The following is a 25,000-nucleotide window of genomic DNA, read 5'->3' as shown; positions in this document are numbered from 1 at the left end:
TTGAGCCTTTTCGGAAAGTACCACAGTTCCCTAATAGGACAAGGTAACAACTGATCTGGATCAACGATAGAAAGTCCAAGGAGGAGGGGAACAAAAAGGACTCGAACCCGACAATAGATGCCGACAGATTCGGAGTCTACCTACGACATCCGAGGAGTTGAGGTAATGATCCCCTTCACCTGTTCTTCCATCTTCTACACCAAGGCTGGAGCGAGATGAGAGATAGTCCTAAGAGGGGGCATCTCTATCCGACGACTCTCATAAGGACGCATGCAGAGCACGGGACAGGAACCCTAAACGAGAGTCACATGCCACCCAGGGAACAGTTCCCTGGGACAGCAAGACCGAAGAAGCTTCATCAGTAGCTAAATATCTCGCCTGAGAAGAAGAAGGCTACTTCAGACAGAAGACTAGGTTGCAAAGGCCTACATTCTTCACAAATGAAAGAGAGAGAAGCAACCCTCGGCGGAGAAGACAAGAAAGTCCAGACTTAAAAGAGTGACTCTGACCCAAGAAGAAGTTCCGTCAATGACACCCACCAGCGATGATGGATCCAGTCCCTGGGACAGTGTTGATGAGGACTTCAAGAGATATCCAGCTAAATCCGTTGCTGCTCGGCGAGAACGCCTATGCATGCAAGGAAAGCTGGAAGGTCTCCAAGTCCTGAACACACAGGGATGTACTGCCTGAAGAACTGCTTCTTGTGTAGCTGCTACAGGAGGTTGGGTCAAACAGAACTCTTCTCGATGCCTCAGAAGCAGAGCTATCAGGGCGGGCGAAAAGCGAGTCTTCCAGCATTTGTCTGTAACTCGGGGTGAGCAATGGTTGTGAAACCCTAGCAAAACAAACAAATACGGAGGGAAAACATAGATATCGATTTTTTCCCAAAAAGACAGCATAACTTCATCCTAGCGGCCCCTGGGTCTGGTACAAAGGAGTAAGAAAAACTACCGACTTTGTTGTGCAGGGAGGCAACAGAAAGACGGTAGGGATCTCTCAGTCGAGCAGTCCCTTCTTGAATCCTTGTGAAGAAAGGAGCGAACAGCGCATTCCATCCCAATCACTCAAACCCGAGGCCAAGCTCACCTACCAATACATCCCCACCAGGAATGCATATGGCTAATTGAGCTGTCGAGTGCGCCATAGAACACTCGAGTACCTGCATATGTCAACAGATGAAACAGGAGAAAAAACAATTCCCTCGTTTGTCAACGAATGCCACTAATGTGGTTTTGTTGTTCAACGAAACCACTGATAATGTACTAGTTTGCAATTAATTGAAATATTGTACAAAGGGATAGTATGTGTGTGTGGAGCAGACAACTGCTCCACATCCTTAATAGGTTGTTGAATTTTTGAGGTACTGATAAAGTACTAGGTTGTTTTGATACATTTAGTTCTGTCACAGACTGAGCCTTCTTGGTGGCTGGATTTGAATGGGTTCACTGGTGAGGGGTAGGTCGTCATCTTCAAAGTATGCTGGTTTCAGCCTATTAATTGGGACCCAGTACTTCTTCCCCATGTATTTGTGTTTTGAACAACTTATTTGTGTTTGAGGACTGGGTTGGCACCCATGTGGGGTACTTAGAGGGGGTTTGTGGGTGTTTTGGCTAAGAAATATGAACAGACATTATGAGCCCTTGGGGATATACTGCTTCTTTGTAATTTTGTATGCTTGTTTTTTACACAGGCAATGTTTTGTGAAGTCTATCTTGATCTGTCTTTTGTTGGTTGGTATTGCTAATAAGGAAAAAAATTCCCTGGACGTGCAGATGATATAACTGAATACCAAATTGAATACTACTTCCTTCTTTGGCCATTGTAAGTAACTCAAGGGGGACCCAGGGTAATTGTTAATCCCACTTTGGAACATTGAATCTGGTTATGAAGACAGCCTTGAGAGATTGTTGGGTCCTTTCTGCCATGCTGTTGGCAGTTAGGTTGTATGTGGTGGGGTAGTAAAATTTCACCCTTATTAATTTGGTTACAGGGGTCCATACCCTGGAGGCAAATGCTTGTCCTTATTGAACATCACAACACTGGGAAAGCTGAAATGGCTGACTCAACCATCAAGGAATGCCTAAGCACAGGTGTGTCACTTGCTTTTGACATCAGTATTGCATCCATCCATCTTGCAGATCTTTCTGTTACTGCGAAGATGTATCTGCGTCTGTTGGATGGGGGTAGGGGTCCACATTATCAATATATAGGTGACCTAACTATAATCTACGTTGAGGAAAACCATCAAGGCTAGGATTAGTTTCTTGCTGAAGAAACCTAAAGATTGAGTTGCTTCACTGGTTATTACAGTGCCCACTGTAACATAGCTTATGGTCACTGTGGAAGCAAGTCTGGCCTTATGGGTCAGGGAATGGCAGCATGATTATGCATGCCAAGGCATCCATGGTGGCTTAGAAGATATTGCATTGAGCAATGCCCAGTTGAAAATCTTGTTGTTTATTCTGAGGGTATCATAGAAGGTGGGGGGCAGGCATGGTTTATGCAATTTCTGGGAGGAGTTAGTTTTAGTAGTTAACCAACCCCATGCATTCCTGTAGTTCTTTGGTGCTGGTTAAAGCAAGGTATTTTCTGATGGATGACACTCAGGAGTGTAGGGGGTGAACATCACTTGCTGATACTTCATGAATCAGGAATTAGAGTGGTGGAGATACCCTGATGACATTTGTCAGGGCGTACAGCTAAGTCATTATCTCCGAGTAGGGATTAACATGATTCTGATGTAGTTTTGGCACTTGAATGTTGTTAATCTGTTTTGCTTGAATGACAGAACAGATTGCAGATACCTTTTTGTCATATTTGTCCATATAACAATGACGTCTTTTATGCAGCGTCTATCATGGGCTTCAGTAACTCACCATGTATTGGTGTCCCTGGCAAAGCATTTTTTTATGATAATAGCCAGTCCAAGTTCAAGAAGGAATATTCTGTTTTTGAAGGTAGCACTTACCTTCCAGTTAGTCTGCACTATCACTCATAGTTGAAGATCGTTATAATCTGAAATATCTTTTGTTATTAAATAATGACATAGGCCATATCTTTGATGCTTTGTTGAATCGCAACAAGCTTGTTTAGAATGTCAATCCCGCCTGTAGTTGAATTTTATTTTTCAGTTATACTGTATTGGGTTTCTTTTCTCCCTTTTTACTATAAGTTACAGAATAATGTGTCTTACTCCACAATACCACAGTTTTCCCTTTTCTGGGGCAACGTGAAATAATGAAACCTTCATGGTGGAATATCTGTTCTTCCTTTATGGTTCAAGAACTCTGTGGGGGCTTCTTATCAGTTTTTCCTGGAAGTCCCAGTAATAGTTTGAGTGCATATTTTCAAGTCCTTGGCTAACTCTAAGCTAGAAAAAATTATCACGAATTGCATTTCTTCCTCTTAGGCCTTCTGTAATTCGCAATAATGCACATTTCCCCTTTTTACATTCCGCTAACTCATCTTTATGCCAAGATTTCTTCTGAATTCCAAACATGCCTGCCTTATGCTTCACATGCATATCTATCAGGTTTTGAAGGAGTATAAAGCATGAATGGGCAGTTACCTCTTGAAGGGGCCAGTTGTTCTACAATAACAGTTGATGACACATTCTACTTGAGAGGGAGTCTCCCCATGCATACACTCCAAAAATCTCCAATGGAAGCACGTTTATCCTTGCATCTCCTTGGTGCTCTAGTTTCTTTGTCTTCAAATCTAATGAACCTGCTTATGACTCCACATTGCACTACTTTTTTATCATCAGATCTGATGAAGTCAGAATGTTTAAGAAATGCTCCTAGAGACACTGCAGCTCGGAATATTGGGTGTCCATTTGTGTAGTCCCTAAGACTCTTCAGAGACTCTTCATTAGACATGTAAATACTTGCTAGAAGTCACAATCCATAAAAAGCCTTTTGTCCATCTGGGCTAATGGTGGTCCCTGTGCACAGCACTCGGATACTAAGTTGTAATTTACAAAGTGTTACTGAATACTTCTGGGGTAACTACAATCAAATAGCAATAACTAACAATCCAGGTGAATGCCTTTTGATACTATTAAATTTCTTTATCAAATTATGTCACTTACTAGTCTTTATATTTGTGGTGAAAAATGAAGCATTTCACCACCTTGTAGGGGCCCTGGGAGCCAAAAATCACGTTGTCTTTCCTGATTGCACATGGGACCGGATGAACGTACCTCGATCTCGTCTGGACAGCGCTGGTGTGCTACTTGCACGTGTCCAGTGGGTGGGAAAGTAGCAATTATGCATCATTGAATGCTAATTAACGAAGCACCGGTGAGAGTGAATCTCATTTTTTCTAAGTAACTTCATCAGTATTAAGTAAGTATGTGAAATTTGAGCCTTGTTGGATAAGGCATTCTAACACACAAATTGGCACAGCTGGAGAACCTTCCCGCCCTCCTCGAATTACTATAAAGAGTAGGAGCAGGCTCAGATGACCGGCTCTCTGATACAGGACATCATAGAGATAACTTGCAAAAATTGTAAGCACTATGAGGCTCTTGTTATATCACCCGTCCTACGGTACCACAAGTAAGGTAGGATAAGTACCGTAATTGAATTCTGTAAATGTGTCCACCAAGGTTTAATTGCAAGTTATTTCAAACCGGTAGTAAATATTTAAGGTGAATTTCCTTTCTATTCGAGTGTGGTAATTGATAACTTGAGTAACGTAGCGAAGTCTGTGTCGGCTTCACGTGCTGTGTGATTCGCTTTGCTATTGTGATATTATTTGGCTGGGAGAATTCTATTGTGATCATGTATCCATTAGTGATGAGTACTTGTATGTAAACAATTGTGTAAATAAAGTAGTTTTTTAAGTCAACATTTTAAAAACTGTAGTCTCATTGAGCCTTCCCTAGACTGTAGATGTTCTCATCATCCTTTGCAATCATAGAGCTAATAACACCAGTGTAAGGGCGACAAATCGTTCCTCTCTTTCCTTGTTTCCCTTTTCAGATGTACATTAATCACAATGTATTTTATCTGTCTTTATTTCAGATTCATTGTGTACCTCATCTTATGCATCACTGTACAGCCTTTCTGCTGATATGTATATCTACCTTTTATATGCCATGTAACAAATGTTGTACATATTTTTATGCTTGTCAGAAAACACAAATCATGTATAGACACAGCAGGGGGCCTCGGGTCGCCCGCTACCTTTCCGTCCACTTTTTGTCTTATAAACACCTGTCGAGAACAATAAAGAATCAGTCTTTCACTCCTGACTTGTCTTGAAGCCTCACACTGGTGACCCCAGGTCAGGGACAGGTAGCATGGTTTTAGCCCAGCCATTAACGGACTAACTACGGCCACACCCTACCATCAGAAAGCCTTTAATGGACTAACTACGGCGTAAAGTTTAGGCCTCTGATAGCACCCTACCTGGCAGAAACCGTGCCATTAATGGACTAAATTCAGCGTACCCAAAAGGGCACATTTTGGCACTTCGTTCGACCTCTCAAACAAATCAGCACCATTAATGGACTCAATACGGCGCATTTTCCCGCGTTTTGGTGTGTGAGAAGTTAAGATGTCAGAAGTTGAACCTCAGTGCGAACCCACGAGCATCGTCTGCACACCGCTCTCACCAACAAAGCTAGACACGGTCAAACTTCCCGTTCTTACGCCAAAGCACGACATCATGGTTCTGGCGCGCAGACGCGCATCTCAGACGATGCTACAAAATCAGACATAGTCATGATGGCGCTCCCAGAAGAAGTATTCAATAGAATCTCCCCCTGGCTGGACACGCAACCAGACGAAGTTACATGCACAGACTTAAAAAACAAACTGCTGAATTCCTACTCCATGCCTGTGTCCGAGATAGTGCAGTGCGCATTCAACCTGTTATCCCAGCCCCTTGGAGATGCATCACCCAGGGAAGCCTGGGACCAGCTGCGTGGGTTAGTAACTCCCAGGTCGCGATGAGAATGGGAAGAAAAGAACAACTGACCTGACAAAAGCAATCTTCCTTCAGCGCCTCACGCAGAGTTTGGCGCCAGATAAGGGATGCAGAGAACCTGGACATGGATGCCTTGGTCGACGACGCCCAGAAACTATACAAGGCCACCAAGGCCCCGACATACAGCGCTGCCCTGGGAGCTTGCAACCTGTCGGAGGAAGATGGCGACGACGGAGACATAAACGCTGTTTATAAGATGAAACTGCTATTCAGAAAGCACAAGACATGGCCAAACCCGACATGGTGTTTCTATCATTGAAAGTTCGGGACCAATGCCAGAACCTGCAGGCCTCCCTGTTCTTTCACAAAAAATGGCAAAGGCGGCCACAAGTAACAGCTGTGGCCACGAAACCCAACTCCCACCGCCCAGCAGGGTTTTTCATCACAGACGTTATCTCTAAACACTGCCTGCTGGTTGATACGGGGGCAATGCAGTTGGTTTTCCTGCCAACCAGGGAAGGTTTAGAAAAAATACCTGACTCACTACCCTCCCGCACAGCACAATGACCCGGGCTATCTCAATCCTGGGGCGCAGATACCACTGGCTTTTCATCATAGCGGATGTTAAGTTCCCTCTGCTGGGCACGGATTTCCTAGGGCACCAAGGACTTCTAGTTGATGTCGCCAGACAACACCTCCTCGACACAGGAACATGTCATTCCCGTCAGCTCTCCACCGGACCGGGGATGCCCACCATCTGCTCCACAGCCACCAACAGCTACACGTCCCTCCTACAGTAATTCCCGGATGCGTTCAAACCAGAACTACGCCAGTCACCTGGGGCTTTGGCAAAGCACGGCATCTTCCACCACATCACCACGACGGGCCCACCAACCCATGCCAAGTTCCAACGTCTGTCCCCCCAGAAGTTAGAAGATGCCAAAAGGGCTTTCGCAGAAATGGAACACATGGGCGTCTGTAAAAAGGCATCAAGACCATGGGCGTCCCCTTTCCACATGGTAAAGAAATCCGATGGTTCCTGGAGGCCCTGCGGGGACTATCGGTGCCTGAATTTGTTAACAACACCAGACCATGACCCCCTTCCTAATATGCAAGACCTGACAGGCGCCCTCCACGGAGCCAAAATTTTCTCCAAGATGGATCTACTGAAGTCGTACTTCCAAGTCCCTGTAATATCCCGACGACGTCCCAAAGACCGCCATCATCATGCCCTTCGGGAGCTACACATTTTTCTATTCCACTTTTAGTCTCAGGAATGCAGGCGCCACTTTCCAGCGCCTGATGGACACCATCTTGGGAGATCTGCCCTTCTGCATCTGCTACGTCGACAACATCCTATTTTTTTCCAGGTCCCCGTAGGAACACCTTTGCCACGTCCACGCCATCATGAAACGCCTGCAGGACAGCGGATGAGTTGTCAGGTTCAACAAGTGCATCTTCGGGAAAAGAGAAAGTAGACTTCCTGGGCCACAAGATTTCCCCAACAGGAGTGCGCCCCACGGCCTCTAAATTTCCCGGAACCACAAACCATCAAGGCCATTCAGGAGTTTCTTGGGATGGCAAACTACTACCGGCGCTTCATCCCAGATGTCACCCACATCATGTACCCCCTGAAGTCAATCTTGAAGGGGAAACCGAAAACACTAACATGAGAAGCTCCGCAGCAGCAGGCATTCATCCAGACGAAAAGGGCCCTCTCCAGTGCCACCACCTTAACTCACCACAACACCTCTGTTGCTCTCAGATTGACAACAGACGCCAGCAACATTGCCTGCGGTGCAGTACTCGAGCAACAGGTGAACGGCACGCCCCAGCCCTTGGCCTTCTTCAGCTGCAAGTACTCGCCAGCTGAGACCCGCTACAGCCCCTTCAACAGAGAGCTGCTGGCTATCTATCAGGCTGTGAGGCACTTCAAGTACCTGCTGGAGGGAACCAAATTCACAATCCTAACAGACCACAAATCCTTGGTTCACGCATTTGCAAAACGGGGATGCCTGGTCTGCAAGGCAACAGCGGCACCTGAACACCATCTCCGAGTTCGGTTGCACCATCAACTACGTCCCTGGCAAGAAAAACCCAGTGGGCGATGCTCTGTCAAGAGTAGAGATCAATTCCCTTCACCTCGGCATCGACTACGAAGACCTCGCAAGGGAACAAGCAGCAGATCCAGAGATGGCGGACTACAAGACAGTAGTGATGGCTCTCAAATGGGAAGACGTGCCCTTAGCAAACTCAGACACAACTCTCCTCTGTGACACCAGCGCAGGCCGCCCACACCCTCTGGTGCCCACATCGAGGAGAAAACAAATGTTCGACATCATCCACGGTATCTCCCAGCCATCGGGGCGCACAACGGCACGCCTCATGACTGACAAGTTCGTCTGGCACGTATTCAACAAGGACGTCCCACCAGTAGGCGAGGAGCTGCATTCCGTGCCAGACGAGCAAAACATCCCGGCACACTGAATCTGGGATCGGCGATTTTCCTGAGCCTCGTCTGCGCTTCGGCCACATCCACATTGACGTCGTCAGGCCCCTTCCGCAGTCAGGGGGGGGGCGGAGGGGCAGATACCTCCTGACGATCACAGACTGTTCCACCAGCTGGCCCGAAGCAACCCCCATGGATGAAACATCAACAAAATCATGTGCAGAGGCCCTCCTCTCCAGTTGGATAAGCCGCTTCGGAGTGCCAGACAGCATCACTACGGACAGGGAACGTGCCTTCCTGTCAGAGCTCTGGGTCTCCTTGGCACGTCTGATGGGTAAAACTCTACAGAGCACAACAGCATACAACCCCCCAGCGAACAGCATGGTCGAGAGGGCACACCGCTCTCTTAAAGCAGCTCTCATGGCAAGCTGCACCGATGAGAGGTGGAAGGAACAGTTGCCCTGGGTCCTGCTGTGCCTCCGCACCGCACCAAAAGCAAATGGCGATGCTTTCCCTGCTGAGAAAGTCTACAGGGAACCTCTGGCCGTACCGGGAAAATTCTACCGACACCCCGCTCCCAAGGTTGAAGGAACTTGCACAGAGGTTCACGCCCTGCCACAAGACCTTCACTGACAGAACCATCACCTACAGCCCACCCACCTTACACTCTTGCACCTACGTCTTCATCAGGGTGGACGCTCGTCGGCCGCCCTTAACCAGGCCCTACAGGGGGCCCCACCAAGTTATCAGGCAGGCCAGCTGAAACCCGCATTCCTGTTAGACAGTGAAGTTTGCGAAGAAGTAGGCAGGTGCCCAGAGTTCCCTGCAATACCTGCCTGCAGGCGCACCTGCTTCCCCACCAAAGTGGGGCCCAGGGCTGCCCAGAAAATGCATCCAGCCATCCCCAGGTGTCAGCTCTACCCCATGCCCACAGTTCTCCAGAAGCATGGGCCCACTCTGATGGCCTCAGCGCCTCCATGATTAATATTGATCCATCCAATAATTGCTCCTCTAATTATTGTCCTGGGGGGGCGGGAGTATTTGTAAGGGCGACGAATCGCGCCTCTCTTTCCTTGTGTTTCCCTTTTCAGATGTACATTAATCACATCATGTATTTCATCTGTATTTCAGATTCTTTGTGTACTTCATCTTATGCATCATTGTATGGCCTTTCTGCCCCCGATATGTATATCTACCTTTTATGTGCATGTAACAAATGTTGTACGTATTTTTATGCTTTTCAGAAAACACAAATCATGTATGGATGCAGCGGGGTGCCTCGGGTCGCCCGCTACCTTTCCATCCGCTTTTTGTCTTATAAGCACCTGTCGAGAATAATAAAGAATCAGTCTTTCACTCCTGACTTTCCTTGAAGCTTCACACCAGCAAGAAACAGTGCGTTGTGGTTCAGTTTCACAACAATATTCTTTGAAGCTTTATAAATAACAGAGAATAATATCATCATGGCAAAAAGACATGTATGATAAAATTTCCTAGGAAAGATGCGCTGAATTTTTTTCCCAAGGAGATTTCCATCTTGTGAACAAATACAAGGAATTTGATTAAAAGCAATTGTTAAAAAGAATGCAGATAATAAATTAGTAACCACTAATTATAAAGCCTTTGTGCAATCTAAGATTATCTGAAAATAATTATAACAAAAATGAAATCTGGCTTCATTTGGACCAGAGCAGATTAAATGCTACTTTTTTTTGTGGCAAATTCTCCTAGCCTTGGACCATGCAGTAACCTTATAAAGTTGGTTAGTCAGGCGGCATGAACCTTCAATATAAAAAACGAGAAACAGGATAAAGCAAAACTGCTTTGGCCCCTTAAAAAAATGACCTCTAACAAAACAAGTGGATTAACCTGGAGATTCTGTGATATTTGTTGAGGAGTTTTCCGCTAAAAATCTAGAATCCGAAGTCGGGAAAAATATGAAGGAATCACAAAATTCTTCTGCCAAGCAAAAATTCAAAGAGGTGTTACGGATAGTCGTTCAGTGTTCTGACGCCATGCCCTCCATTCAAGGACTCGACCTATAGTAGGATTATGAATGACAACGGGTTTAGCACTCAACCACCACGCAGTTTCTTCATTTTAATCTCATATTCGGATTTAAGGTTTTTGGTTAGCATGTCCAAAAATATTAGAGACCCTAAAAGTTCATTGTGTAGGGTCATTGTACCAACACTCAATAAAATAATTACTATTCTTTGAAACGCGTCATTAGCTCATCTTTTTACAGCACTTAGATAATTAACAACTAAAGAAAACGTCCACATATACGACAGATTATTTAAAATTTCTCAATAAACAAAAATATTCATGTAATATAACAAGTTCGTTAAGTAATGATTAACCCTTTACTGCCTGAATTTTTTCCGATTTCAAAAAATAATCTAAACTACATTTATCTTACTTATTAGGGGCCAAATAAATAACCATAACATTTCAATATATTTGTTCATAATAGTTTTTTTTATAAAAGAGTATTAAAAAGTCCTCTCAGGCGCATGACTGCTTGGAGACAAAATGTCATTTTCTAAAGAAAAGTGAGTATTTCTTTTTTTCTTAAAAAAAAGGAGGAAAATCAAGTGGTTGACATGAAAAATTAAAGAAATATTCTTTCTATGATCATAACTGCCAAAAAATATGTAATGGTACTGAACCCCCCACCCCCAAAAAAAAATTCTTGTGAGGCTATTCCTTTATTTGGTAAGGAAATCAAGGAAACAGTTCCTCTTAGCATCGCAGCACAAGTGTACTTCACACTTGATGCAATACATACTTACTTTCCCCTTACACCCAGGCAGTTTACATGTCCCTCGGTCAAGTCTAATATCTTTATCAGGAATTTTCTTAGTTGCTTTACCTTTTTTCTTCTTCTTGGCAAAAGTAGCTTCTACAGAACCTGCAGGCCTTCCTCTTTTTTTTTCACTATACATCAGGGATTTGGAAAGTCTGATCTTGAACTCACAGTGTGTGCTCTGTTTACTGTTAGGAACTCCTAATTCAATTGCCGAGCGTCTGTACAATAGCCAACATTGTACTGCAGTCATATCTATCAAGTGAAAAATTAATCTATGATAGTATTTCTTTGCTCTAAAGGCCATCCTATAGTAAGAAATTAATCGGTCATGCAAATCCACGCCTCCCTTGTTTTTGTTGTAATCTGTGACCATAAAGGGTCTTGGAACCTCAACAGTATCTTTGATCCTATTGTCATATCTAGTGCACACTTATCTACTGGCCATGATGTTGAAAAACATGACACTAGCATACTGACTTTGTGTCTAACCACTTTACAGCTGAAATGGCAGTGCCTCCAATATTAGCATCCCATTTGTCATAAGAACCCCGACCTTTTGTTATAAGCTGTTTATCTGACTCAAATGCTAAACCTGGTAATCTTCTTTGTTGCACTGTGCCACAGCACCATATCCCCCTAGAAGCAAGATGTTCAATGAGAGGTAGTGAAGTAAACCAATTGTCAAAATACAATTTGTGGTTCTTCATGCAAGGTATACTTAGAGCAAGATGAAGAACTGAATTTGAACTTGCTTTGAGATCCGGAACATCAGGCTTGTTCACAGGTTCTATTTTGCCAGTGTATGGCATAAAATCATACACCATCCCTTTGCTATCAGCTAAAATGAATATTTTATACCCCATTTATGTGGTTTTCTTAGATTATACTGCTTCATTGATGAATGTCCTTTGAAGGGGACCACCTCCTCATCTACACAAAGATTTTCTGTCATAGGCATCTTCTGAAATTCTGCTCTCAGATGATCAACTTTGAATACTTTGTCAGTGTTGTCCTTACTTGTATTGTCAACAAGATGTAAGTTTGCTTTGATTTGCTCCCACCTATCCCTATTCATTACTGAAGCCACTGTCTCATCCATCCCTGACCAGTGAAGCCTGGTATTTGGAATTTTACTTATTGGCATATAAAGAGAGGTTCCTAGCCATTGTTCTAGCTCTTCTTGATTCAACTCTTGAAGGTTTATTTGTTTTATTTTGAATGGAGTAAAGGTTGCGCTGTTCTACAGTGAGCTAGCCTATGGCAAGCTAGCCTATGGCAATTGACGTTTTCCTATGTTATTTTACCTGCTGAACAAGAATTTAAAATAATATTTTGGCGGTCAGCTGTAACTAAAATGTAATTGACCCTTGAAAACTTCACTTTTTTTTTTACAGTGTGTCACACACAGCTCAAGGGTAAATTACAGTTTAGCAGCAGCCGACCGGCAAAATATTACCTTAAACTCTTGTAAAGCAAGTAAAATAACACAGAAAAACGTCAACTGCCACAGTCTAGCTCCACTGCACACTATTCAAAGCTTTCGGAAACAGGAAACAAAACATTACCATTCCCACTTTCAACTTGGGTGGCGTCTATAGGCCGCTGTGGCAGAACGGCGCTGCGCGCCTTATCTGCACTTTTTAAGACTCCTGGCAAGCTCGTATGCTCTGGCAAGACGTAATTGCTTTAAATTCTTGTTCAGCAAGTAAAATAACACAGGAAAATGTCAATTGCCAGTATCTTGCAGCTCTCGCTAAGTACAGAAAACCGGCAGCTGCTGAGTGGTGAACCAAAAGCTAGCGCATGCATGTTAAGGCTTAGAATCAGCAGTACTAGTAATGAATGAAAAGTTCCTTTGGAATGGCTCCTGCTATCCATTTATACGCCCTTCTTTTTATGCTTGTTTTTCGTGCTCCAAATGACATATATAACAGGAAAAATACAACAATAAGGTACCCAAACCTTTTCCCACGTTATTTACCTGACCCAAAATCCCGAATTCCCAACGGGTCCCCCTTACTGTTAGCTATTCTCGAAAGGGTTTTACCACACCCAAAACCCCTATTCCCAACTGGTTCCCTTTACCATCGGCTACAGTTCTAAGGTAATTTACAGCTTAATTCATTTGACCACCAAAATATTACTTTAAATTCTTGTTCAGAAGGTAAAGTTCTATATAAAAACGTCAACTGCCATAGCCTAGCTCACTGCAGACAGCCGGATTAGATCTACCTTCTTTTTAACTGATATCAATAGCAGCAAATTATATCAAGGTAAAATAAGCAAAACATAACAGGGGTCAAAGTAGAAAAAAAAAGTCAGATTAGGCTAGACTTGGTTAGGTTAGTGTAGGTTTGGGTAATTCTAAGCCGGCTGTCCGTGGCGAGCTAGACTATGGCAATTGACGTTTTTCTATGTAATTTTACTTGCTTTACAAGAATTTAAAGTAATATTTTGTCGGCCGGCTGCAACTAAACTGTAACTGACCTTTGAAGATTACACGACTTGAATTACCTAACCTGGGGTAGGTCTAAGCCAGCATTCCACGGCGAGCCCACCAACCCCCTCCATAGCTAATACGGCAAAGTTGCAACCAGTAAACACCCTACGGTACGTTAGGTTGGTATTTTTAGGAGTGTTTACTGGTTACAATTTTGCCATATTAGCTATGGAGGGGGATGGGGGGCTCGCTGCGGAAGGGCAGCTTAGATCTACACTGTCGGTAGTGTAATCTTCAAAGGTCAATTACAGTTTAGTTACAGCCAGCTGACAAAATATTACTTTAAATTCTTGTAAGGCAAGTAAAATAATATAGGAAAACGTCAATTGCCATAGTCTAGCTCACCGCGGAACTACGGCTTAGAATTACCGTTACAGTATTATTTTATAAGTTGCCAATACACGATATGAAATTGTAACCTACATTTTTAAATGACCTTTTCATCAAATTACGACTTACAAGGTAAGACAATACCAGTCCCCCACCCCCCTCCATAGCTAATATGGCAAAATTGTAACCAGTAAACACCCCTAGGTTACATGGTATTATTTTATATTGGCAACTTATAAAATTTTACCGAATTACCTAGGTTTGGTTCAGAGGTTAGGCTGGTTTAGTTTAGGTTAGTTTAGTTTAGCTTATATAACTTAGGCTAAGCTAGGTTACATTAGGTTAGGTTTTTGGGTTAGATTAGGGTTTAGGGTAAGTTTGGCTTAGCTAGGCTTCTTTAGGTTAGGTTGGTCAGGTTAGGCTACCATATCTTCCATTTACAATTTTCATATAATACCCTACAGCAAATAAAAGAAACAAAAACACTAAAAAACGCAGTTTTAATATGTATCCTCATAAATATCTGGTGCTATGACGAAGAGGACATATAAGTCCCCTTATAGAAAGAGGTATTCCTAACAGGCCAAAAGTCATTTTGTAAAAAGTTCACATAGTCTTGTATATTATATATATATATATATATATATATATATATATATATATATATATATATATATATATATATATATTATATATTTACTCTCTAAATGTTCCTGGTGTACATAAATTTGAGTTTATATCTTATCTGGTTTAGGTTCCATTCTTCTCAGAAACTTAGGCTTGATGGAGTCCCAACAATGTTCGGTCACTTTACAAAGTTTTCTACTACACTGCCATTTGGCGACTGCTTTGCAGGTTGCCAACCAGTATATATCAATACCAAATTAATTAAAAATTGGTATTGAAAAATGTGTTTGGTACTGAAAAACGAAATTTGGTATTCTGGTATTAAAAATCGTAAAATTTGATATTAAAAAAATGTTGGGAAGATTTTCACGGGACATGTATGAACATAAAAGGGCAGCAAGGGATGCTGATGATGAAAATTTGGATGCCCTATGTTGATTCGTGTCACCCAAAACAAATAAGAAAAGAAAAATCATCCCAACAATGGTAAGTAGCTCCATCCTTCTTATATCACCATATGTCATAGTTTTAAATAATCCTCGTTTATAAGCTGGGATTTTGTTTACAATACAATATTTAACTTTAATAATAGACGCTTTACTGATCTTCCTTCAAATGTTATAAAAGAGTTCAGAGGTCTGGTTAAACAAATCATTTATAACTAACTAACCTTCAAATGTTAATGCTACTTTTATACGATTCCGCAATAAAGGGGTTAATAAATTTTCATACAATCTCTTCCCCTCACTTAAATAATATGTATTTTCCTAATTTGGTATTGAAACATGAAATTTGGCATTATATGATGGTCCATTTGGCATTGTTTGACTTGCAAAGGTTGGCAACCCTGATAGCATAAAGAGGACAGAAATGTCCAGTCAGGTGCACAACATCCTAGACTAAAAATTAACAGGTTTATGACCATAGAATCAAAAGAGGACTAAAATGTCCTTAAGGCAGTAAAGGGATACAACTTGTAAGCTGGTATAACCTACGTTATTAGCTATTCAAATTCAGTTGTAAAAATGTCAAATAACGAAAAAGTTGAATATTCAAAAGGTATGATAGCTCACCAACTGATGCATGCCGGAAAGTATAAAAATTCCTCTTTTGTTGTGTGAGAGCAAGCCACTTGACCAATAGACGACCGTAAGACGTTGAAGACAATAAATGCAACCCAACGAAAGTAACAGAACGATTGTATAAACTAATGGACCTTTAACCCAAGGTTTACATAAAAGCTAGCATGCACATAGCTTAAACTGTTCATCAAAAGGACATATTGTGATTCTGTCCTCGCGTAACGTTAGGATGACCTAGAACCTTCTTAAATACCGTGAGAACGTGACAACCTAAACTACAGCTACACGAAATGCCTTTCCCGCAATCAATAGGAAACGAGGGCGTCGGGTAAGAATAACAAATTCCCGACTATAAACACACGATCTCTTCCAAGAACTTTACCAAAATATGGACGACATTTTACACCCAATACTCTGCCGAGCATCCCCCAAGGACAGCAGTTTGATAGACTAATTACCTTTCTTGCAGCGCCGTTGCTAATCCAGATGGAGACAGCCAGGGACTGTCAGCTATCGATCGTCGTCCTTGTAGCCTTTAAGACACCGCTACGCGTTTCGCGTTTTGCCTTTAATCTTTTAACAGGCAAATCTTTTTGTTGCCGGACAGAACTGGTTTACTGAGCTTACCGGCAGCGGGCTTGTGCTGGTTTACACTCTGCGGTGCGTGCGCCTGTACAGTATTCATACACACCTTTTGTCCAGCTCGTTCTACAATTTCCATAACTGAGGGATGAGTCACCGATTGTTTTAAAGCATTTGGATAATGTTTATTTTTTTATATATATATAATTTTTACTTATGGCTCGCCGTTCCTTACGCATTTTCAGTTCTTCTGAGGGTTTTCATAAGTTGATTAATTATAGAATATCTAATACTACCGTGTCAGCAAATGCCAGTACTTTCCTAGTACAGAAAGAACTTGGTCTATGGAGTCATCCGGCTTTGGGCGCATTTTAAGCCCCAACATCATAACTACAAATGCCAGTTCACGTATCTCAGATATCGATCAGGGGTAATAACTCGGCTAATGATATCACTCACCTGAAGTAAGTTGCTGATGGAGGAAGCATAAGCTAATCGATGCTGACGCTTCACTTACCCTACTACGTCGTGTCATCGTTGACGGAGAACGAAGAGATTACTTGGCATTTTTCAGGAAACCTAAGTGATTTTATAACAAACAGACGCATGTTATTTTCAGTTTCTTCGAGCCTGTTATTTTTTTTAGTGCCGGTAAAAGAGGTAACTGTCAAACGTACGATAATCACATTTAAAGAAAGAAAATTCTATAGCAATTTAACATGACCTCTACAAACCCTTCTGATACAGATTTCTTTTGCTGATTAATTCATTTACGAAACTTTATCTGAAGAAATTGAAACCAAATGGGAGAGACAAAATTAGCATTGTTAATATAGGGCAAATAAAAAAATGGTCAATTATCAAGAAAAATTACGTTGCCTAAAAATGAAAATTCTACAATAATGGATTAGGCAACGTTACGATAATAATCATATTATCAATGTAGATGGTGTTTTCATCCTCGGCTGAACTATTTTAAGAGCTTCTGATACGCATCGTATACTTAATAAATATACATAAGAATCTCCCGTCGACTTAAGCACTTGACGTCTGTGTGTGTGTGTGTGTGTGTGTGTGTGTGTGTGTGTGTGTGTGTTTGTGTGTGCTTGTGCGCGTCTGTGCCATGTCTGTATGACTATCAAGGTATAGGAAGCCTTCGTAAACACATGTATTGAGCATTGTTGTGTCCCACTGTATTAAAATACCGTCATTCATACGAAACTGGAATAGGATAATCATAAAGATACACTGCAGGGAATTTCAGGAACGTTGTTTATTCGTCGTTCTCAGATTTATATAAAACACTTTTCCTGTGAAATACGAAGACAGGGAAATGATTTTTTTCCATAGTAACTAACAACTAATAGAGTATTTATAATCTCCACTGACGTGAGAACACAGAGTATCTATAAAGAAACCTTTTCCATTGACGTGAGAACACTGACTGACATAATAATTAACGGACATAATTAATCACACGCAAATTATAAGTCTTACTTTGTTCCTCGGGGTTTGAAAATGTTTCGTTGATACAAGTCATATTTTCTCACAAACATTAAGCATTCATATTTAAGACATTGTGACACACTCGAGGCCACTGCCGTGATCAAATTACCATTGCAGGTACCTAGAATAAGACATGGAATGGAGGTAATACTCTAGGTTCAGACGTGTGAAAACTTGAACCATGAAGATAATGTAAGTGGCTATGAAGTTCATCATCTGAAAAAGAACAAATAATGTGAGTCACTTTCAAATCAAATAATAAAAAGTAAAATGTGGTTTTATAGTTAAGGGTTATCAAGATAATTACCTAAGCTCTAGGGGATGATGATATATATATATATATATATATATATATATATATATATATATATATATATATATATATATATATATATATATATATATATAGAGAGAGAGAGAGAGAGAGAGAGAGAGAGAGAGAGAGAGAGAGAGAGAGAGAGAGATGAGATGACAGTAGTTCGAACTAGTTTTTAGAGAATAAATTGTAATGATTCCAAGTCTACCTATCCCAAGAATACATCTTCAAAATAGATGGAGTTTGCAGTATTACAGTCTTTCGTTTTGTTTTGTCTACTTCGGTTCGTGTTATAATAATCCATCCAACTTCTCTCTTATACGAATTTATGCACTTATCTATGGTGCATCAGTATACTGTGACCGGAAATAATAAGTAAGTAAAAAGCCGCAATAATGTATATGAGCGACTGTACAGTATTTTTCAAAATCAAAAAACGTTGGCCGAAGAGGACCGTTGTGCAAACGGTCGAAAGCTCCCTTTTTTAACCTTTTTATATTTTGAAAAATACAGTCGCTCATATACAATATTGTGGCTTTTAACTTATTTATTATGCACTTTTGTTCTTTGGCCTTGACTTACCGTTTCAGGAAGTGCGCCATCTAATTAGAAACAATGAACTTGATGGTGAAGTAAGCAATTTGATTTCGTTAACTATCCCAAGCATGAAGAAAAATAGAAAAACGTGAGAAAATCCCGGGATCTCCCCAAGAAGGAAGCTTTTCAATGCTTGGACTTTTTTTTTTTTTTATAATCAATATCATAATATTGAAATTCGTTCGAACGAGGTTAGCGTAGAAAAATAAAATATAAACAACAGTCACCAAACAACTTCCTGCCATCTACACCTCAGTTCCCATGTTATGAAATATGTCACCGTGTTTTTGTCGGGAATTTATTTCAGCTACAAAATCCAAGGAATGTTGCTCTTATCTTTTTCTCTAATCCACAGCTTCACCATGAAGTTATTATACAACTAAATTTTACTAAAATGGAAGTCATCTTTCAATCTAATGCTATTTTTGTTAACAAAAATATATACTACATACACTCCTCTTGTGATTCAGCTGAAAATAGACCTTGCAGATCATTATACTCTCCTGCGTAATCATCATCATTATGCATTGAGACCTTAAAAAGCTTTTAATTTATAATCACAAAAAGAATTACCGTAAGAAGCATTGATTTTGAGATGACAAAGAATCCAGCGCCAGTCACCACAGGTGCTTGGTGGGGAAGCCGTTGAATGAAGGTTAGTAACTGTACTCTGATCCGATCTGATACTCGACACAGAGGAACTCCAGTTACCTCCTGTCCTACGCCACACCACTGTAAGGTGATAAGAACGTAAACAAAGAAATATATTTAGAAAAATAAATTATATAAATCATGTTGCAAATGTAAAAGAGAAATGACAGAAGATAGTGAATGTGTAACTGACCAAATTTCCTTTAGGGAAAGGATCAGTGGATGTTTACTTGCCAGCTCAGATTCTAGGATTTGACTACAGTATGCTTTAGGCCGAGAAGTAGTCATTCTACGATCATTCATGAGGTTCTAATGGCCTGCATCAAAACACTAAAAGCGTAGCGTATTCAGAACAGTTTTTTTGTGGGATGGTTTATACAGTTACTGGTAGCTATAAAATTCTGTGATTTTTTAAAATTACGTTTGGGTTATTTGCAAGGTTTTTCCCCGAAAGTGTGCTTCATGTATTCTGTAATCAACTGCAAACATGTAAATTTGACTGAATGTTGATAAATAACAGAAATTTTTACATGAAAAAATTATATTTGTTTATTACCTCTAATCTGAATTCCAGTCATCCAACCTACCTCATCAGATATAGAACTTGTGACGTAGCAAGCAGAGGAAATGAGTAAGAAGTGAAACAAGAGGAAGCAGATTTCCACCAGTGCCATGGGTTTGAAGAAGCCCTCAATCAACGTAATGTTCGTCAGGAATGTCTGCAGGCCGAAAGCCGTGTTGATGAAGTAAGAGGCGACTAAAACGAAAAGGGCTGATGACATAGTCTCGAAAAATCGAGTAACTTGCAGACTGAAGTTTTTGTGTTGGTCCATGACACCCTCGATCACATGTAGGTCTAACTGACTCCAGTAGCCTTCTCTCTGTGGTGTTAGGACGTCGATCATTAGGGTTCGTAGCTGAATCATGCGTTCATATAGGCTCAGACAAATCAAAATGTATATATCCAGCGCCCACGTTATGTAGATTTTAATGTAAGTGCTAATGAAAGGGACAATGAAGTCGCCGAAATTAAAGGTGGTCTTCTCAACTGCAAAGAGCTGGACCGACAGTACGATGGTGCGAGCAATTGTTATCCCAGAGTAAGCGACCCACACGGAAAGGGTCAAAAATTGTTTCAGGAGCGAAGGGGGTTTTGTTGTCCTTCCCATTCTGTATATGTCATCGAAAACAGATTTTATATTAGGAGCGTGGTACAGATTAAAGGCCGCCAGCAAGTAATAGAAGAAGACGTCCATGTAGTGTGGAGTGACAGCGGCCACGTTCGTTGCAGTGTCCAGTTTCACGGGAGTGGTATTTGGCGATGCTGCAAAATAAACAGATATACAGGTTATTTAACATTCTGCTAAGTTAAGCTGTTTTCATGGTATTTTATATGCTGCAAAATAAACAGTTATACAGGTTATTTAACATTCTGGTAAGTTAAGCTGTTTGCATGGTATTTTATAAGTAATTATATTATAATAAAAAAAACTTTCTGCAACAAATGGGTGTTATAAAACCTGGGAGTATCAAACTAGACGGAATTTTTGGATATCTGAAAAGGCTGCGCGTTAGAGATCTGTTTTTCGTTTTATTAAAAAAACTGGTCAGAACATGACAACAGTTTATTCTTAGAAGAGCAAAAACGATTAAAGAGAAAATTATATTTTTACCTTGTAATATCAGGCGCGAAAGAGAACCACGCCAAGTAAATGGGGACAGTAAGCGGATATCCAGAACATCAAATGAACACTGACTCACCTAAATAGTACACCTGAACAGCAGTTACAATGCATGTGATTAATACGCAATACGCAGTATGGAACGTCTTGTAGGTGAACACTGTCTTCTCGTTCCTGAAACGGAAGGACCCCGGCGAGTGACCTAGGATCCACCCGAGGACTTCCAGCGACCGGAGGAGCAGCTGTTTGGACGGAATCTTCCTTGACCACGCCTGGGCCACGCCCCCACTTGGGCACGGGGTGGAGATAACCCTGGCATTGGTTACTGGGGCAACTGTTGACATGGTTGGGATCTGTCGGATAATTGACATTTTAGAAGGGTGATGTTGTTTACCTACAGGCGGGTGAGAATGCCCTAAGCAGTATCGTTAGCATAATAATCGAAGTCTGGTACGCGTTTTGAACTGTTTTGAACAGTTTCGTTTGATGTGTATTAGAAATTAATATGAACTTGTATATAGACATACGCGCACACACATACACACATATATATATATATATATATATATATATATATATATATATATATATATATATATATAACATTATATATATATATATATATATATAAATTAAGCTTCAAACGTTATTCAATATCCAATTCGCCCTACCTCGAAAATAATACCGAGGGGGAATTATAATTGATAGGTGATAGTGGCAGTCTAGCGCCCACTGGAGTTAGAGATAGTGACCGTGGTTGGTTCGAATTCATCAGGTGACTATCACTTATCAATTATAACCCCCTTCGGTGTTACTTCGGAGGTAGAGCGAATTGGATATTAAATAATATTTGTAGCTTAATGTTTAGATATATGAAAAATGTCACGGTGATGTGACAAAAATACACACACATATATGTGTATATATATATATATATATATATATATATATATATATATATATATATATATATATATATATATATATATATATATATATATATATACCTGAGGTCAGAATGTCCATAATTCAAAGAAAATGGAGAATGAAAGCGCGTTACTTCACAGGTCGTAAATCCACACCATGAATAAAAAATGGTTTTGTTAGCAATGACAGGCAATTAACACACAGATTTCTTAGGTTACGACTAAACACGGAAAAAAAAGAGCGATCATTATTTAGAATAAGATCTAAAAAGCAGGTTGATCTAACACAGTTTCCCTGACTCTCGTGACAGGTTCTTGTTAATTGTCTGGTTAATAAAAGCCGCTTCGGGTTTCTGACCTCAGAAACAACACGCACTTCTGTAAACAATCTGTGATGCGCCCAAGTTTACACTGCAATTGGTGTTACTTATATGATTAAAAATGTCAGAATTTTCATGTGCGTCTCTTACCGTCGAAAGGTTTTTTTCCAGTGAAGCATGTCTAATGCTTATTGAAATTTTTCCTAATGAACACCATATTCTGTGGAAGCTTGAATTTCTAGTCAATATATGACCCCAGTGGGCTTGTTCTATATGAACAGGTTTCATCTCCTGAATAATAATAATAATAATAATAATAATAATAATAATAATAATAATAATAATAATAATAATAATCCACAATTATATAGTAAATATATTACTATGTAAAACAACCAAAGACTTTTGAACACTTGAACGGCGTTCCTCATCAGTGCTAACGTTAGCACTGACGAGGAACACCGTTCAAGTGTTCGAAAGTCCTTGGTTTATTTTACATAGTAATATATTTATTATATAATTGTGGATTTTTATTACAGAGATTGTTTTTCACGAAATTGTGAATCTATTACCAATAATAATAATAATAATAATAATAATAATAATAATAATAATAATAAAAATAATGCCATTAGGCGTCTTCTTTTTCCCGTAAAAGTTAGAGTATCGAAGATCCTGCCATATTGCGGTTGCTGAAAGAGGAAAAGAATGGTCTTTCTTGAGGATTCATTAATCATCTTAACGCTATCCTGGTATGGTGTTTTTATTTTAGTATTTCCTTTGAGTTTTCGATGAGGGACGAAATCAGATGTGATTTTCTAAACTGCTTTTCCAATGATATGGGGAGACAGTCCTCCCGCATAAACCTCGACCATGCATAAATATTTGTGTGCTGAAGAAACCATTATTTTTCAGAAAGTTCTCGCATGCTATATGTATATGTATATGTATATGTATATGTATATATATATATATGTATATATATGTATGTATGTATATGTATAAGCAGATATATATATATACATATACATATATATATATATATATATATATATATATATATATATATATATATATATATATATATATATATATATATATACTTATATACATTGTATGGGAGAACGGAAGATGTTATTTTGAGTGGTGTTTTCACCAATTTCGGAAAAATATTAGTTTCTTTAGCACACAACTGTTTATGCATGGTCAGGTTTGTTAGGAAGACTGTCTTCCCCTAAATATACCATATCATTAAAAAAAAAAAACGTGTTTTAGAAGACGAATCATATTTGATTTCGTCCCGCAGTAGGAGGTAAAAAAACACACACACTAAAATGAAAATTCTTATTCCAGGATAGCATCAAGATGATTAATGACACCTCAAGAAAGGTCATTCTTTTCTCTTTCAGCTACCCTAATGCGGTAGGATCTTCGATTACTCTAACTTTTACAGGAAAAAGGAAACGCCTAAATGTGTTGGCTTCTAGATATCACGTAAGGAATGCTATAAGCCTTCAGCATGTTTGACTGCGTGAAGCCTTCTTATATGCATTCAAATGTTAAGCCACAAGTAATTCTTTATGTCAAATTCACTTTACCTCGGGAATAATACACATTCAAAGGGAATTATATGTGACAAGTCCATCTACGTTAGCCAGAGTTCAAACCTATGCCTTTCAGTTTTGTTTTAGAACTGAAAGGCACATTAACTTATACATAATTCCGTTTTGGTGTAAGTTATTCCAAGGGTATATATATATGTGTGTAATATATTCACATGTATAAACATATACATGTACATACTGTATATATATATATATATATATATATATATATATATATATATATATATATATATATATATATATATATATATATATATGTGTATATTATATATATGTATATATATATATATATATATATATATATATATATATATATATATATATATATATAATATATATATATATATATATATATATATATATATATATATATATATATATATATATATATATATATATATATATATATATACATATATCCGACATAATTCCTTCCCAGAAAGACTTACTCAAGGTAAATATGTTACATTTTTTTTAAGTCAAATACATGTTTGATTTAGGGGAGTCCCTCGCTGTTTGGCGCAGACGAATATGACCTAATTTCCTATCTCAACCATTCTCGAACTGACCGTCTGTCCCTTTTCCATAAATCAGATTAAAATGTCAAAAGAGAACGAAATGTCCTGCCCTTATCTTTCCCCCCCCCCCCGCCGCCCACAAAGTTGCACATGAGAGATGCTCCAAGACGCATCGTACTGGATCCACCCAAAATAGGAAACGGAAATTTCTTCTTTCCTGTTAATGTTCCCGGGGGAAAAACGTCACATACTGTAGAAACACTCTCCATCTGGGGGTTGTCCTGGGGTCTGCCCTTGGGATGTCCTGAACAATGGGACGATTTGACTTACTTTAGCCTCCTCTAGAGTGCCCTGACGTAGGTCTAGAGGCAAGTGATCCTTGGAAAACAGTCAGTGGAGAAATAAGTGCCACAGTGAACACTTATACTTGCTTGCGCCAAGATGTAACGCCAGGATTACGGACAAAAGAGACTGCGGAGTGATACCTGCTTGTAGACTCACAGTTCCTAAGTACGTCGGGCCCCTCCTCATCTTAGCCACTCC

At 40.0% G+C, this 25,000-nt stretch overlaps 1 protein-coding gene and 1 pseudogene across 2 annotated transcripts in view; both read right to left on the bottom strand.

The window, feature by feature from the left end:
• Positions 1-10,900: 10,900 nt before the first annotated feature.
• On the bottom strand, positions 10,901-16,851 carry LOC136836991 (piggyBac transposable element-derived protein 3-like; annotated as a pseudogene).
• A 732-nt stretch (positions 16,852-17,583) lies between these two features.
• Positions 17,584-25,000, bottom strand: part of LOC136830686 (uncharacterized) — a 112,848-nt gene continuing 105,431 nt past the window's right edge. For both annotated transcript variants that reach the window (XM_067090388.1, XM_067090398.1), the window contains 4 exons: positions 21,148-21,421; positions 19,974-20,710; positions 19,309-19,467; positions 17,584-18,038 (listed from right to left, as the gene is read on the bottom strand). In XM_067090388.1, coding sequence (XP_066946489.1) covers positions 17,928-18,038; positions 19,309-19,467; positions 19,974-20,710; positions 21,148-21,412 — 1,272 coding nt within the window. In that variant the 5' untranslated portion in view covers positions 21,413-21,421 and the 3' untranslated portion in view covers positions 17,584-17,927. The remainder of the gene's footprint in view (positions 18,039-19,308; positions 19,468-19,973; positions 20,711-21,147; positions 21,422-25,000) is intronic.

Source organism: Macrobrachium rosenbergii, chromosome 4, assembly GCF_040412425.1.
Source record: "Macrobrachium rosenbergii isolate ZJJX-2024 chromosome 4, ASM4041242v1, whole genome shotgun sequence".
Classification (NCBI taxonomy): Eukaryota; Metazoa; Arthropoda; class Malacostraca; order Decapoda; family Palaemonidae; genus Macrobrachium; species Macrobrachium rosenbergii.
This window is presented reverse-complemented; position numbering and strand designations above follow the sequence as displayed.